Here is a 17,781-nt window from a genome sequence, read left to right as displayed (position 1 = left end):
TGTTTGTTTTGCGAATACCTTTATTGGGGTTTTACTTTGCCGGTGTTCCGTGTGCTCTGAAGCGATACAGACACGTATAGTTGTTATGACCCCAATTGGAGAGGATCCGCAGCTCCACGATCTGGAAAGAATCTCTGTTATTTTCCTGCAAGATAGAAAAAAAAAATTCAATTTATAGATGGAGAGCAAAAATCCCACAAATTTTGTGAACTACTACTGTATTGAAAGGCGCTGTATAGAAATACAAAATATATCTGCTTTTTTTTTTTTTAAGAAACAGGTTGTGTTTCTTATAGCAACTGGGCCCCATTCACTTCAAAGAAGCAGAGTTGCAATAGCGGGTATAACCCCACTGAGATTGTGGCGCTGTTTTCTGCAGAAAGCAGACATGATTCAAGTTCAAGTAAAAATTAAAAAAAAAATCTGAAATGTAGATACCGTCATAAGAAGCCATTGCGAAACGTGCGTCGGGGCGCGTGACTACAGATGGACATCAATACGAGTGAGACGCCTTACAATATGTATGGCCCCCTTAGGGTATGTGCACACGATGCAGATTTAGTGCAGAACTGCAGCAGATTTTTCTGCAGCAGAAACGCTGCAGAACTGCACTGTGATCACAGTACAATGTAAATCAATATGAAAAAAAAAAAAAGCTGTGCACATGGTGCAGAAAAATCTGCGCAGAAACGCTGCAGTTTTCACAGAAGTGCCTGTCACTTCTTTTGTGCAGTTCTGCAGCGTTTCTGCACCCCTCCATAATAGAAATCTGCAGGTGCGTTTTTGATGCGTTTTTTGTGCAGATTTGTACTCAAAAAACGCATCAAAAACGCACCTGCAGATTCTGCCAGGAGATGCAGATTTAGTGCAGAACTGCAGCAGATTTTTCTGCACTAAATCTGCATCGTGTGCACATACCCTTAGTGTTTTAGGTGGTGAGCTCTCTATGACAGGTAACTGACCGAAGAACAGTGAGTAATCTCTATGTTACTAATGTATACTTACCTCTATGACACTTAGGATCTGGCCATCCCTATATCTCTGGAGAATATGCACTGGCACTTTAGTTTGATTGGGGATACTGTTGATGACTATTACTTGTGCCCATTATTTTGTCTTGTCTGTAGCATTTGTATATCTTGGCATCTGTGGCCATATTCGAGTAGCTCTATTTATACAAATGTATAACTTAATGACTTTTGTTTTTACTCACTTTTTGCAATAAAAGAATATGACTCAAGTTCAGCCCCTTTAATATGAAGAATGAAAATGTATGGCAAAGAGGCTCACATAACAGACACGTAGACTAGGCGATTGTTATGTGGCCCTTGGCGAGAAAGCACCAAGCCCTAGATGTCAGTGAACCTGTACGGTACTCACCAATGTTACCTTTTTGTCACGAACAGCCCTCTGCTTCCCCCTATCGTGAGGACAATTATGCAATTGACTGAAAATTAACAGACAAGGCCACAGGCTTTTTCAACTAGTGGGCCAAACTACTAGCTGTCACCATCAGCCGTTTATATAGGCCGACTGGACGCTTATTACAGGTAGCGTATGGCTTCTGGGGTGCGGTTTACAGAGCAAGAGGAACACAGCTATAAAATTTTATATTTAATCCAGAAAGATAGGCAGTGTGTATTACAAAAGTATGCAAGAGGATACAAAATGTGAACAAAACAATACGATATATAGAATAAATAATAAATATTTATTTTTATATAGCGCTAACATATTCCGCAGCGCTTTACAGTTTTGCACACATTATCATCACTGTCCCCATTGGGGCTCACAATCTAGAATCCCTATCTTTGGAATGTGGGAGGAAACCGGAGTACCCGGAGGAAACCCACGCAAACACGGAGAGAACATACAAACTCTTTGCAGATGTTGTCCTGGGTGGGATTAGAACCCAGGACCCCAGCGCTGCAAGGCTGCTGTGCTAACCACTGCGCCACCGTGCTGCCCATACATAAAAGGGATTACGAAAGCGCTTGCTAAATCTGGTCACAGAAATAGCTCAGAGAAGGGAAGCATGGACAGAACCCACAGCAGAACTAGGACTTCCACAGACTGACAAGGTCCAAAATTTGGCATTGGCCTGTTATGGACACAAATTACCTCCCCTCTGGATACTCGTAACAGGGCAGGTCATAGGATGCGGCTACAGTTTCAGAAAATTATGAGATTCACAAAAATCACAATATCTTCGCTCCTGAAGATCACCGGCGTTTGATGTAGACGTCATATTTATCGTGATTTTACCTTTACATAGGGACCAAAGATGACCCGGATTACACAATCTTTGACGAAGTTACTCAGTTGGGGGGATTCTAGTGGCCCCATGGCGACGTGAGTGAACGTGTCATGTCCATCCCTTTATTACAACGCCAGAAGACAGACATTTATGGGATATAGATTGATCCAAACCCAAATATTTTTATTTGGACCTCGGAGTCGGACTGGCTACCATCTGTGCTGTGTGAATGGTCCGTGCCTGGGAAAGCGCACATCTCCTTTTGATATCAGTTTTCCCAGAAGGACCTTTCCTGTTTAATTACCTGTACTCTGCAGGGAGTGCTCTGCTTCAAAGGGGGCTAGAATGATTAGTGCTTCCCATCTTTCCTGGAGAGGCCTTATGGATTTTAAAATTTACATCACAGGACCCATTAAGATTTTACCCAAGTGGGCAGCGAATAGCCAACAATAGGAGAAACCCACATTCTGAAACAGGTAATGTCTAATGAGTTGACCCCTTTAATGAGGGCTGTGGCCCTTCCTTCTGAGTACTGGTAGGGGCCCCAGGAACGGTACTCCCACCGACCACCTGCCCATATGGCATCTCCTACTAATACTGCAGTTTTGTAATGTTGTAGGCGTCATGAGCTATAACCCACTGATTTATTTTATGAAATGAGTGAAGGACTCTGAAACGCGTTTGCGGTTATCCATGCGCTTTTAATGTACATGAAATAGTTTTTTAAAAATATTTGTTGCTGGATTTGCTTCTTTAGCTACAGATTTATTTCACCCCATATCTACTGTAATATGTATACATCGCTTCTGGACTTGTTGAATGCTAAGCAGGAGGATGAAAAACCATCTTACCGTGACATGGAACACTTGCAGAGGCTCTCCGTCTTCACTGTACACAGCCTGCACTAATAGGGTGCCACCTTCTTGATACTCGTTTTCCAGGCCCTTATAGGCAGAGAAACGCGTCAGTTTCATCAGAGAAAGATGTGTGATGCAGAAATCCGAAACAAACATCCACCTTTACTTACATACACAGCAAAGTCCTTCGGAGCACTGGTGATGTTCCCAGTCGGGGACATAGACTTGGGAATATGCTCCAGCGAGAAGGCCGTCGGAAAAATCTCCATTGAAAGTCGCACCACCAAATATCCTTGGGCCCCTTTAAAGGCCCAGCAGTTACCGGGGTACATGTCCGGCTGGAAAAGGAAGGCAGAAATCACCATTAGCCTGCTGGCCGCTTTCCTGTGGGCGCTTACAGCATAGTCACAAATCAATGGCTGATACCAGAACGTCCGTTATTCATGAACGGATTACATTTTCTGTAAATATTTTACATGATACATGGCGGTATTCTTTTCAGAGATGATGCATGAGGGAAATTATATATATATATATATATATATATACACACATATTATATTATATTTATATTAATATAAATGTGGTATTTAAAAAAAAAAGACAAAAAAAATTCTTAAAAAAATAAAAAGGTCATATTCTGATAATCGCTTCCTCAAAAACAGAGAAGCCATGAAGATGGTAGCAGCTAGAAATGCAGACGACTCACCTGAATCACCACCCTGGGGGACTGAGACAGGTACCACAATGGGATCCCGAACAAGCTCACAAGCGCCGTCTTTGTCTCATAGGTTTCAGAGCATCTTGTGCCCAGGATACTGCCCCCTAGAGAGATAGGACACATTAGCTTCATGGCCTTACAAGTAATATACAACACTCACATGGACATTTTCATATTTTATATTATATCGGTCTCGCTCAGATAACACTTCATGACTAGTGTTGAGCATTCCGATACCGCAAGTATCGGGTATCGGCCGATACTTGCGGTATCGGAATTCCGATACCGAGATCCGATACTTTTGTGGTATCGGGTATCGGTATCGGATCCATAGTGAGGTGTAAAATAAAGAATTAAAATAAAAAATATTGATATATTCACCTCTCCGGCGGCCCCTGGACATCACCGCGGGTAACCGGCAGGCTTCTTTGTTTAAAATGAGCGTGTTTAGGACCTGAGAATGACGTCACGGCTTCTGATTGGTCGCGTGCCGCCCATGTGACCGCCACGCGACCAATCAGAAGCCGCGACGTCATTCTCAGGCACTAAACTCCTCATTCTAGGAATTTAGGACCTGAGGAATGACGTCACGGCTTCTGATTGGTCGCGTGCCGCCCATGTGACCGCCACGCGACCAATCAGAAGCCGCGACGTCATTCTCAGGTCCTAAACACGCTCATTTTAAACAAAGAAGCCGGCCGGTTACCCGCGGTGATGTCCAGGGGCCACCGGAGAGGTGAATATATCAATATTTTTTATTTTAATTCTTTATTTTACACCTCACTATGGATCCCAGGGCCTGAAGGAGAGTTTCCTCTCCTTCAGACCCTGGGAACCATCAGGATACATTCCGATACTTGGTGTCCCATTGACTTGTATTGGTATCGGATATCGGTGATATCCGATACTTTTCGGGTATCGGCCGATACTATCCGATACTTTCAAGTATCGGACGGTATCGCTCAACACTACTCATGACTGATTTTTACCATGTAATGTACTGGAAAACGGGAAAAAAATTCCAAGTGCTGCAAAGTCGCAAAAAAAAAAAAAAAAGGTGCAATCCCACAATATTTTTTTTTTTTCTAACCATGTTCACCAAATGCTAAAACTGACCTGCCATTATGATTCTCCAAGTCAATACGAGACACTAAACAAGTCTAGTTTCTTTTTTTTATTTAAGTGATGAAAAAAAAAAAAAATCCAGGTTTGTATAAAAAAATAAAAAATATTGCGTAATGTTCCAAGACCCGAAGCGCCTCCATTTTTCGGGATCTGGGGCTGGTAAGAGCTTATTTTTTTGCGTGCCGAGCTGACTTTTTTTTTAATTGAAATTTTGGTGTAGATGATATGATGCTTTGATCGACCGTTATTGTGTTTCAATGCAATGTTGCGGCAACCAAAAAAAAAAAAAAAAAGTCCTGGCAGGGTTGTTTTCTCATTACACCATTTACTGATTGGATTAATTTTCTTTATACTGATAGATCGGGCGATTCTGAACACGGCAATACCAAATATGTGTATTTTTTATTATTATTAATATTATTATTATTATTGAAACAGGAACACATGGGCTACTTGCACAGTGAACAAGTCTGTATGATCATGTTCACACACCACCAAGAAACCTGAAGACACAAAAGAGAATAGTAAAACCAAAAACACTCAGTTTGAAAAAATGTTGCAGTAATCCGCAAGTGCTAGTAAAAGATGTAAAAAACAGGGTATTTGGTTGATACGTTTTTTGCAAAAAATGTATACTAAGCTGCTCTACCAATCTTCACGGTATACCCTTATCAGAGCAGTCCTAACCAATGTATGCAATCCCTATCTGCACTTGCGGATTACTGCAACATTTTTTCAAACTGAGTGTTTTTGGTTTTACTATTCTCTTTTGTGTCTTCAGGTTTCTTGGTGGTGTGTGAACATGATCCTACAGACTTGTTCACTGTGCAAGTAGCCCATGTGTTCCTGTTTCCATAATTGTTCTCTTGTGTCTACAAGACTGGGGAGTTCCACCACTCCTCTTGGGCTATCTGCACAATAGCTGTTCTACCCTGTATGCACACATGGATTTTTCCTCTCTGAACCCTGTTCACACAGGTTATATACAGATGATCAGGTTTTTAAATACATCAGATAGGGATTGCATACATTAGTTAGGACTGCTCTGATAAGGGTATACCGTGAAGATTGGTAGAGCAGCTTAGTATACATTTTTTGCAAAAAACGTATCAACCAAATACCCTGTTTTTTACATCTTTTACTAGCACTTGCGGATTACTGCAACATTTTTTCAAACTGAGTGTTTTTGGTTTTACTATTCTCTTTTGTGTCTATTATTATTATTGGTTGTATTTTAAATGGGGGGTGAATTAAACCTTTATATTTTTTAAAAAACCTTTTTTTCTTTAACTTTACACTTGCTTTAACCCCTTCATGACCCAGCCTATTTTGACCTTAAAGACCTTGCCGTTTTTTGCAATTCTGACCAGTGTCCCTTTATGAGGTAATTACTCAGGAACGCTTCAACGGATCCTAGCGGTTCTGAGATTGTTTTTTCGTGACATATTGGGCTTCATGTTAGTGGTAAATTTAGGTCAATAAATTCTGCGTTTATTTGTGATAAAAACGGAAATTTGGCGAAAATTTTGAAAATTTCGCAATTTTCACATTTTGAATTTTTATTCTGTTAAACCAGAGAGATATGTGACACAAAATAGTTAATAAATAACATTTCCCACATGTTTACTTTACATCAGCACAATTTTGGAAACAAAATTTTTTTTTGTTAGGAAGTTATAAGGGTTAAAATTTGACCAGCGATTTCTCATTTTTACAACACCATTTTTTTTAGGGACCACCTCACATTTGAAGTCAGTTTGAGGGGTCTATATGGCTGAAAATACCCAAAAGTGACACCATTCTAAAAACTGCACCCCTCAAGGTACTCAAAACCACATTCAAGAAGTTTATTAACCCTTCAGGTGCTTCACAGCAGCAGAAGCAACATGGAAGGAAAAAATGAACATTTAACTTTTTAGTCACAAAAGTTATCTTTTAGCAACAATTTTTTTATTTTCCCAATGGTAAAAGGAGAAACTGAACCACGAAAGTTGTCCAATTTGTCCTGAGTACGCTGATACCTCATATGTGGGGGTAAACCACTGTTTGGGCGCACGGCAGGGCTTGGAAGGGAAGGACCGCCATTTGACTTTTTGAATCAAAAATTGGCTCCACTCTTTAGCGGACACCATGTCACGTTTGGAGAGCCCCCGTGTGCCTAAAAATTGGAGCTCCCCCACAAGTGACCCCATTTTGGAAACTAGACGCCCCAAGGAACTTATCTAGATGCATAGTGAGCACTTTGAACCCCCAGGTGCTTCACAAATTGATCCGTAAAAATGAAAAAGTACTTTTTTTTCACAAAAAAATTCTTTTAGCCTCAATTTTTTCATTTTCACATGGGCAACAGGATAAAATGGATCCTAAAATGTGTTGGGCAAATTCTCCTGAGTACACCAATACCTCACATGTGGGGGTAAACCACTGTTTGGGCACATGGTAAGGCTCGGAAGGGAAGGAGCGCCATTTGACTTTTTGAATGAAAAATTATTTCCATCGTTAGCGGACACCATGTCGCGTTTGGATAGCTCCTGTGTGCCTAAACATTGGCGCTCCCCCACAAATGACCCCATTTTGGAAACTAGACCCCCCAAGGAACTTATTTAGATGCCTAGTGAGCACTTTAAACCCTCAGGTGCTTCACAGAAGTTTATAACGCAGAGCCATGAAAATAAAAAATAATTTTTCTTTCCTCAAAAATGATTTTTTAGCCTGGAATTTCCTATTTTGCCAAGGATAATAGGAGAAATTGGACCCCAAATATTGTTGTCCAGTTTGTCCTGAGTACGCTGATACCCCATATGTGGGGGTAAACCACTGTTTGGGCGCACGGCAGGGCTCGGAAGGGATGGCACGCCATTTGGCTTTTTAAATGGAAAATTAGCTCCAATCATTAGCGGACATCATGTCACGTTTGGAGAGCCCCTGTGTGCCTAAACATTGGAGATCCCCCAGAAATGACACCATTTTGGAAACTAGACCCCCAAAGGAACTAATCTAGATGTGTGGTGAGGACTTTGAACCCCCAAGTGCTTCACAGAAGTTTATAACGCAGAGCCATGAAAATAAAATAAAAAAATTATTTTCTCAAAAATGATCTTTTAGCCTGCAATTTTTTATTTTCCCAAAGGTAACAGGAGAAATTTGACCCCAATATTTGTTGTCCAGTTTCTCCTGAGTACGCTGATACCCCATATGTGGGGGTAAACCACTGTTTGGGCACACGTCGGGGCTCGGAAGTGAAGTAGTGACGTTTTGAAATGCAGACTTTGATGGAATGCTCTGTGGGCGTCACGTTGCGTTTGCAGAGCCCCTGATGTGGCTAAACCGTAGAAACCCCCCACAAGTGACCCCATTTTGGAAACTAGACCCCGAAAGGAACTTATCTAGATGTGTGGTGAGCACTTTGAACTCCCAAGCGCTTCATAGAAGTTTATAATGCAGAGCCGTGAAAATAATAAATACGTTTTCTTTCCTCAAAAATAATTATTTAGCCCAGAATTTTTTATTTTCCCAAGGGTTACAGGAGAAATTGGACCCCAAAAGTTGTTGTCCAGTTTCTCCTGAGTACGCTGATACCCCATGTGTGGGGGTAAACCACTGTTTGGGCACACGTCGGGGCTCAGAAGGGAAGTAGTGACTTTTGAAATGCAGACTTTAATGGAATGGTCTGCGGGTGTCACGTTGCGTTTGCAGAGCCCCTGGTGTGCCTAAACAGTAGAAACCCCCACAAGTGACCCCATTTTAGAAACTAGACCCCCCAAGGAACTTATCTAGATATGTGGTGAGCACTTTGAACCCCCAAGTGCTTCACAGACGTTTACAACGCAGAGCCGTGAAAATAAAAAATCATTTTTCTTTCCTCAAAAATAATGTTTTAGCAAGCATTTTTTTAGATTCACAAGGGTAACAGGAGAAATTGGACCCCAGTAATTGTTGCGCAGTTTGTCCTGAGTATGCTGGTACCCCATATGTGGGGGTAAACCACTGTTTGGGCGCACGTCGGGGCTCGGAAGTGAGGGAGCACCATTTGACTTTTTGAATACGAGATTGGCTGGAATCAATGGTGGCGCCATGTTGCGTTTGGAGACCCCTGATGTGCCTAAACAGTGGAAACCCCTCAATTCTACCTCCAACACTAACCCCAACACACCCCTAACCCTAATCCCAACTGTAGCCATAACCCTAATCACAACCCTAATTCCAACCCTAACCCTAAGGCTATGTGCCCACGTTGCGGATTCGTGTGAGATATTTCCGCACCATTTTTGAAAAATCCGCGGGTAAAAGGCACTGCGTTTTACCTGCGGATTTTCCGCGGATTTCCAGTGTTTTTTGTACGGATTTCACCTGCGGATTCCTATTGAGGAACAGGTGTAAAACGCTGCGGAATCCGCACAAAGAATTGACATGCTGCGGAAAATACAACGCAGCGTTTCCGCACAGTATTTTCCACACCATGGGCACAGCGGATTTGGTTTTTCATATGTTTACATGGTACTGTAAACCTGATGGAAAACTGCTACGAATCCGCAGCGGCCAATCCGCAGCCAAATCCGCACCGTGTGCACATAGCCTAATTCTAAAGGTATGTGCACACGCTGCGGAAAACGCTGCAGATCCGCAGCAGTTTCCCATGAGTTTACAGTTCAATGTAAACCTATGGGAACCAAAAATCGCTGTTCACATGCTGCGGAAAAACTGCACGGAAACGCAGCGGTTTACATTCCGCAGCATGTCACTTCTTTGTGCGGATTCCGCAGCGGTTTTACAACTGCTCCAATAGAAAAATCGCAGTTGTAAAACCGCAGTGAAATGCGCAGAAAAAAACGCGGTAAATCCGCCATAAATCCGCAGCGGTTTAGCACTGCGGATTTATCAAATCCGCAGCGGAAAAATCCGCAGAGGACCAGAATACGTGTGCACATACCGAAACCCTAACCCTACCCCTACCCCTAACCCTAGCCCTAACCCTACCCCTAACCCTACCCCTAACCCTAACATTAGTGGGAAAAAAAAATTTCTTTATTTTTTTATTGTCCCTACCTATGGGGGTGACAAAGGGGGGGGGGGGGGTCATTTATTATTTTTTTTATTTTAATCACTGAGATATAATCTATCTCAGTGATCAAAATGCACTGTGGAACGAATCTGCCGGCCGGCAGATTCGGCGGGCGCACTGCGTATGCGCCCGCCATTTTGGAAGATGGCGGCGCCCAGGGAGAAGACGGACGGGACCCCGGCTGGATCGGTAAGTATGATGGGGTGGGGGGGGACCACGGGGGGGATCGGAGCACGGGGGGGGGGGGAATCGGAGCGCGGGAGGGGTGGAACGAAGCACTGGGGGCGTGGAACGGAGCACGGGGGGGCTGGAACGGAGCACGGGGGGGTGTAACGGAGCACGGAGGGGGGTGGATCGGAGTGCAGGGGGGGTGATTGGAGCACGGGGGGTGATTGGAGCACGGGGGGAGCGGACAAGAGCACGGGGGGGAGCGGAGCACTGGACGGAGGGGAGCCGGAGCAGTGTACCGGCCAGATCGGGGGGCTGGGGGGGGCGATCGGTGGGGTGGGGGCACATTAGTATTTCCAGCCATGGCCGATGATATTTCAGCATCGGCCATGGCTGGATTGTAATATTTCACCCGTTATAATAGGTGAAATATTACAAATCGCTCTGATTGGCAGTTTCACTTTCAACAGCCAATCAGAGCGATCGTAGCCACGAGGGGGTGAAGCCACCCCCCCTGGGCTAAACTACCACTCCCCCTGTCCCTGCAGATCGGGTGAAATGGGAGTTAACCCTTTCACCCGATCTGCAGGGACGCGATCTTTCCATGACGCCACATAGGCGTCATGGGTCGGATTGGCACCGACTTTCATGACGCCTACGTGGCGTCATGGGTCGGGAAGGGGTTAATAGTCAGCACGGAAGACTAGAAGCTGCGATCATCTGATCGCCTGTGCTACACATCGCAGGGCTGCCGTGCTAACCGCTGGGTGGCGCTCAGCTCTCCGGCTATGACAACCACAGAGGTCTCCTGCAGACCAAGGGTTAAACACATGCCAACCCATCAGCAACCTGCATTCATGTGACACGGGCGTGGTCTGACGCGCTTCTGGTGCGAGCATGTCAAAATATTGACATTTAACATGTTAACAGCTGCGGCTGGATCGCGATTCCACCCGCGGCTGTTAGAGGCACATGTCAGCTGATTTGATAAGCTGACATGTGCTGGAAAAGATGCTGGCTCAGTGCCGAAGCCCACATCAAAGGAAGAGACCCGTACACGTACGGCGCATGTCATGAAGGGGGTAAAAAAGAAGGAAGCTATGAGACTCAAAGGACCTGGTCTCACAGCCTCTCCAGAAATCTGTATCTTCTACATCTGCATGAACCCTAGTTAATAATGCTGAACATTGCATAGTTGTTTTTTTTTATTATTATTTACATATAACTTTAAAGAAAAAATAAAAATTAGGCTGTTGTAAAAAAAACTATAAAATAAAAAATAAAAGAAATAAGAAACAGCCCAAGCTCTAAAACAAGAAAGATGGAAAAGGAACAACGTAATCAAAAGCAATAAAAAAAAAAAAAAATAAACATTTTTCAGATAGATGGAAAAGGAACAACCTAAACAATTGAATCCAATAAAAAAGAAAATAAAAAGAAAATCATGTATGTCCTTTCAAGGAATGGAAACCTTTCCTTGAAGTAGTAAATAGTCTTGTTTAGCCGTGCGGATTGGGTTTGTAAACGTCCTGATTTGATTGAGAACTCAAAATGCAAAAAGGTTATCAAATGAATACACAACCTTAAAGGGATGTATTCCCATCTCCACCATCCTATCCCAATATATGGTAGGTATAATAATATTAGCAAATACCTCGAATTAGAAAGGTAGTATAGTTCTTCTGATTCGCCATGTCGCTCACCCCATATGCAGGGCACTGCAATAGCTTAGGTATCCTTGGTTACGACCACTAACTGCCTTTATACGAGTGGTCGTAACCATGGATACCTAAGCAACTCTGGTCATGCAGAAGAGGACCGCAGCAGCGATGGAAATGTATTTTACTACACACGGAACATACAGAACAGATACCCAACCAGTGGTGAAAAGAAGCAAACTGCTGGAGCGGTACCTTAAAGGGAATATAATCAGAAAATTACCTATTTAAATCTTTTATTTAAAAAAATTATATTTAAACTTGCAATTCTCATTGTGGCCACAAGGGAATTTTCAGACTAAAGTCCTGTGCCAGAAAGGGCACATGTACATTAGCAGCAATGATCGGACTCAGACACCATCTTTCCTACTGAAGCATCGAAACGGTTTGTGCAAAGTAATTGCGAAGAGACGGAGAGCAGTTTATGTTGTTGTTGTTTTTTTATGCTAGTTAACACAAAAACTTCGATTTAAAAACAGTAGGTTATTTCTGCCAACACATTCCCTTTAAGAGCATAAAAAATTACCTCCAGATTCCAGCGCAAAGTCCACCATGCCGGTGCGGTCTTGTGCGTAAAGCTTCAGAGCATTATTCACAATAACACGCGCTTCCTGTAAGCAGAAATCGAGCTGATGTCTAATCTCCGCGATGGAGGAAAGACATCTGTAAGGTGTTTGTTAACGTGTCCAGATGTCGTGCGCTGCACCCACCACTAAATCTGGAGTAAGGGGCACAAACAAATGGAGCCTGGGGAACATGAGTACAGTAGGACCTCACACACTGCTCGTGGCACCATAGGACGGCTTTTTACAACTTCGCTTTGCATGTCTGGCAATCAGGGGAGAGAAGCGAGAAGCTCGAAATGCCGGTTATCAGTGGGGTCCCATCTGTCCAATGGTTAGGAGATGAGCTTAGGCTGGGTTAGCCTTTAAGGGGAATCTGTCACCAGGTTTTTGCCACCTAATCTGAGAGCACCATGATGTAGGGATAGAGACCCAGATTCTAGCGATGTATCACTGACTGGGCTGCTTTCTGTAGTTTTGATAAAATCACTTAATCAGTAGGAGATTATCACTGGAGGATTAGATACCTGAGGCCCAACCACACCCCCACCACTGATTGGCAGCTTTCTTTCTGCATAGGCAGACATCTGCCAATCAGTAGTGTGGGCGGGGTTATACAGAGCTCAGCAGACACAGAACTGGTAGATCGGCAGCAGAGAAAATGAGGATTTTATCAAAAGTGCAGAAAGCAGCCCAGTAAGCGATACATCACTGGAATCAGGGTCTCTGCCACTATATAATGCTGCAGAAAAAAAAAAAAAAACTTGGTGACAGATTCCCTTCAAATCAAGTGAAAGTTATGGAAACCTACAAGTGCTCCACATGATTGCGAGTCCTGGCCGCTGGACACAGCCTATGATATAATCAGCATCTCGTTATGGCCCCATACCTTCTCTGTGATGCCCGCTATCCCTCCTTTCACCGTCTCTTCCACCGTTTGTGACGTTGGCACCTTCCCAGTAAGAGAAACATAATTTGTGATGTTCCGCAGTAGACGGAGCTCCAATTCTTGAAGTCTGGCGCTGAAGTCTTCGTTGCTCACAAAGTTGGCAGAAAGCCACTGTAATAAGGCCTCTGGCAAGTTTGCTTGGCTACCAAACATCATCTGGACATATTCTCTCACCCTGGCGTCCACCTAATGAGCAATAAATACTCCAGTTACAGGTAGAACCTACATGGGGCCTCCATATACGTGTACAGCACATCTGACCACGGCCCATACACCAAGAGGCCATTACCTTCTGAAGTAGGCAGTCTGGCAAGTCACAGCTGGGCCTCCAGTCTTTGAGAAATTCGGCTTTGTATGCCTCAAAACTTTGCTCCAGACTCTCGATCCTGCTTCGTAAAAGATTCAGATCTTGGATTCCTTCACTGCACGCAAAAAGAACATAGTCATATGCCTCCATCTATGGCCGACATGGAAATCACCAGCGTCAAAACCAGAAAACTACCAGACTACGGCCATTTATGGGAGGTAGTTACCCTACAACTCAACATCTGATCCTTCCAGGGGTCAGACATTGACTTATGGATTAGTGAGGCAGCCCTCCGCCCAGGGGAAAAAAAAAAAAAAAAAGATTTGCAGTTTTTTTTTTTCCATGGACACAACCAGTCCTTTGGGCTCCATCTATGGCCTACAAATTCTTGGAGCCACCAGGCTGGAGATTAACCTAAATCTTTACCTTGCATTTGACTGTGCTCGTTTCCTATCTTCTGCAACGGCCTGAAAGGTTTAAGAAAAAGCATGGACACAAGTCACCCCCAAGCAGGGCCATTATTGAGGAGGTAGGGTAAGGTCCGGTGTAAAATACCTCCGATAGTTTGGTGAGCAGCGCTTCTAAGTGTAATAATCGGGCTTCGTGATTCCTACTGATAGAGTGGTCTTCCTAAAATGAGAACACTACTGATCAGTCAAAGTAAGGATTATAATTTGCTGCAAAAAAAAAAAAAAAAAAACAACTGCAGATTACATAGAGAAAAAAAAAAATCTAGTACGTCACATATGGGGTAATAAAGGCACAATCCTTTTACATCCGACACAGAAGCTTTGTAAAACAAACGCCAGGTAAGGAGAGCAAAATTTTGAGACAGGAGTGGAGAGGGGTCAGGAAGGTGAGGACCTCTACTGCTCTCACCAATGGAGTTGTCCAGATTTGTCATGAAAGTTTGTAGCCACTATATGACTATAAAGTTCTAAATCCTCACAGTCCGTGCCGAATTCTCCGATGCGGGTAACGAGAGGGGGCGGCCATATCACCACAAATATGTAGCAGCATACCTCCAGCCACATTCCAACTAGACTTGTCAGAATGTGGCCGGAAGTATATTATTCGCATACTTGCAGTCACATGAATGCCAGCCACTGGAGAACGCCGACGGCACGTGCTGCGAAGACTCACAAGTCTGCAGCCACACAGAGTGACTGCAAACTTTAATGACAAACCTCAGCCCGACAAACTTAAAATATCAAGAGAAAGTTTCCTTGTGTTCTGTGTAAAGCTGACCAAACTCCTTAGACCGGTTTCGATAAGTCCGATGTATGGTGTCCAAACCTGCCGTCGGTCTCCTAACCTGAAATCAACAGCCGCATGGCCATATAGGAGGCAGTGAGTCACCTGCTGCGGCCAGTCTGGGCATCACAGTTCATAGTCGGAACGTGAATGTCAGACCTGTTATACTGGACTTCGATAGCTGTTGGCGGACCTTAATGGTCACACCGCGATCTCTTCGGACTCCCACCTTACTTGAATTGGGGAAGGTGCATAAGCTGCTGCCAGCCGCCTCTTGTGGTGGGTTATCTCCCGAGAGTGTAAAATAAAAAATAAAAAATGAGCATTTAGAAATAGACAGCCCAAATTTTCTTTGGGGTAAGTCAGGACACCCCTACACACTGCTAGTCTAGAGGGCATCTTCTAACATTATGTGAACGCGTACTGACGAAAAATGAAGACTGACATGAGTATGGCACCCAAGGATACAGTGGTGATCTTTGACTCTTCAGCTTGGTGACCACCACTTTTTGGCTAGAAAAGGGGTTATCCTTTTACATTTCTATGCAATCCACAAAATGATAAGTGTATGATTGATGGGATCCTCATTGACCGATCACGAGAACAGGGGCTCCCAAGTCCCCTGTGTGAATTGAGAACGTGCATCACCACTGCCCCAATCACTTTCTGTCTCTGAATAGAGCCATCACCCATGTGCACCATCACTCCATTCACATGGGCGACACAGACCCCTCATTCTGGTGATTCAGGGTCCTACCACTGGGGCCTCACAATCATACGTATATCAGCTATCTTATGGATAGGAGGTAATTGTGGTTCATGGGATAATGCCTTAGAACTAAAGTTCTCTCCAAATAGAACTAGATTATGAAGCAAGCCGAAAGGACACAATCCAGGAGAGCACTTACCGTGGTGGGATCCTGTACACTTGTCTTTATTTTACCAAGATGCTCATTGACGAGCCCGGAAATTAAAGCAGACATGCGACCCTGGTCGTTAATCTGACCGATCTGTTTCTGAATATCCTCTACCAGAAGCTTCAGTTTGTTGTAATCCTCCATCTGATGATTCTGATTGGCGGCCACCGAACCAAATTTCTTCTCCAGCTCTTTCATCCTGACGTCAAACTCACGTCTAGATTCCTGAAACAAGTTCAGGTTATTAAAAGGGACGTTGTATATTTCACAAAATAAAGGAGATATCAGAATTCATGGCGATGCATTGCAGCTTCACGTGTTGGGCTAACGTGAATGCCAAAGACAATCTCAATCTTCGGAGGAGCAAAGAGGAGGCTGCTGAGATAGAAGAGCTTTGCATATTCTCGTCTTTGGAGATGAAATGTTACCTTCTGGTCCGTGCTGGGTGCGTGACCATCCTCCGCTGGCTTCAGGATGGGAATCGGGTCCTCGATGCTTTGTGTTGTGTAGGTACTAGATCGGCTGAATAATGGTAGCATGGCAAGTAACGTATCAAATCCCCAAAGCCAGAGACCTAAAGACAGACCAGTGATCTCATCATCTGGGGAAAACATGGAGGAGTTCCTCGGCCCATTTGATTTCCCACCCATCTCTGCCCTTCTCTGGCTCCTGTGAAGCCAGAACTGTTGATGAAGGAGAAAGCAGGGCAGAGAAGGATGAAAATGAAGTTGATGGGAAGGTGCTCTGAACGTAATTTATGATGGAGCCATCACGTCATGTATCTGTTATTGAAAACCGACAGCGCTTACCCAGGAGCAGCAGCAGTGGGATCAGCAGGAGCAGCCCTCTGGAAGCTTTAGGAAGGCATCTAAAAGTAAATTCAGTGAATTAAAGAGGAGGACTCATGGAAAACTGAAAAGGATATAAAGAAAACTACACTCAAATATTACTACCTTAGAATGGATTTTTTTCACATTTTTGGGGGTTCTGCCACTGTCTCACCAACTTGCCAACTGTGAGACTTCATGCCTTTGAGCTAGGAGATGCCACAGAGATGGAGGAGGCTGCACAGCACAAACACTTGTGCCGCCGTCACACTTTATACTTGATGTATACAGAGCAATGTGTGATGGGTTCCTGTGTACTATGGAGCAGCAGAGTGACTGAGGAGGAAGCTACAAGAAACATTTTAATATTGCAAGTTTCTTGGTGTGCCTGCTGTGTATTAAGTGAGAGACTCAGAATAACCCATTAGAAACAACTCTCTCCACATAGTAGATAATTTCTTCTTTGAGTATATTAACCCCTTAAAAAGCAGCAATGTCCTTCTTTTGCAGATTAACCAGTTACAAGTAGCTGTATCTCCCTCTCTTACTTGGTCTACATAAAAGCACAGACAATCTTTAACATGTCTGATAACAACATATGGGACATTGTTGTATAAGCTCAAGTTCCTGGTGGTTGAGGAGGAGGAAACATTTTTCACCCGATTTGCAGTTTGTTTCCATTTGGGATACGTTGGTGCATTTGTACCATGCTATCCCAGTGCAGACCATTACACTTTTGGGCCATGCTATCCCAGTGCCGGTCATTAAAATTTGTGCCATGCTATCCCAGTGCAGGTCATTACACTTTTGTGCCATGCTATCCCAGTGCAGGTCATTACACTTTTGTGCCATGCCATCCCAGTGCCGGTCATTACACTTTTGTGCCATGCCATCCCAGTGCCGGTCATTACACTTTTGTGCCATGCCATCCCAGTGCAGGTCATTACACTTTTGTGCTAGGCTATCCCAGTGCAGGTCATTATACTTTTGTGCTATGCTATCCCAGTGCAGGTCATTATACTTTTGTGCTATGCTATCCCAGTGCAGGTCATTATA

General features: G+C 43.8%; 1 protein-coding gene across 7 annotated transcripts in view; it reads right to left on the bottom strand.

The window, feature by feature from the left end:
• Positions 1–17,781, bottom strand: part of SUN1 (Sad1 and UNC84 domain containing 1) — a 77,714-nt gene that overhangs the window by 1,817 nt on the left and 58,116 nt on the right. For 6 of the 7 annotated variants that reach the window (XM_069734258.1, XM_069734255.1, XM_069734259.1 and 3 more), the window contains 12 exons: positions 16,708–16,766; positions 16,327–16,472; positions 15,890–16,123; positions 14,283–14,357; positions 14,154–14,194; positions 13,710–13,842; positions 13,361–13,606; positions 12,435–12,519; positions 3,824–3,939; positions 3,285–3,452; positions 3,109–3,201; positions 19–145 (listed from right to left, as the gene is read on the bottom strand). In XM_069734258.1, coding sequence (XP_069590359.1) covers positions 32–145; positions 3,109–3,201; positions 3,285–3,452; positions 3,824–3,939; positions 12,435–12,519; positions 13,361–13,606; positions 13,710–13,842; positions 14,154–14,194; positions 14,283–14,357; positions 15,890–16,123; positions 16,327–16,472; positions 16,708–16,766 — 1,510 coding nt within the window. In that variant the 3' untranslated portion in view covers positions 19–31. Of the gene's footprint in view, positions 1–15; positions 146–3,108; positions 3,202–3,284; positions 3,453–3,823; positions 3,940–12,434; positions 12,520–13,360; positions 13,607–13,709; positions 13,843–14,153; positions 14,195–14,282; positions 14,358–15,889; positions 16,124–16,326; positions 16,473–16,707; positions 16,767–17,781 lie in introns of those variants that run through there. The other variant, XM_069734256.1, reaches the window with a different exon arrangement.

Source organism: Ranitomeya imitator, chromosome 7 (genome assembly GCF_032444005.1).
Source record: "Ranitomeya imitator isolate aRanImi1 chromosome 7, aRanImi1.pri, whole genome shotgun sequence".
In the NCBI taxonomy this organism is placed as follows: domain Eukaryota; kingdom Metazoa; phylum Chordata; class Amphibia; order Anura; family Dendrobatidae; genus Ranitomeya; species Ranitomeya imitator.
This window is presented reverse-complemented; position numbering and strand designations above follow the sequence as displayed.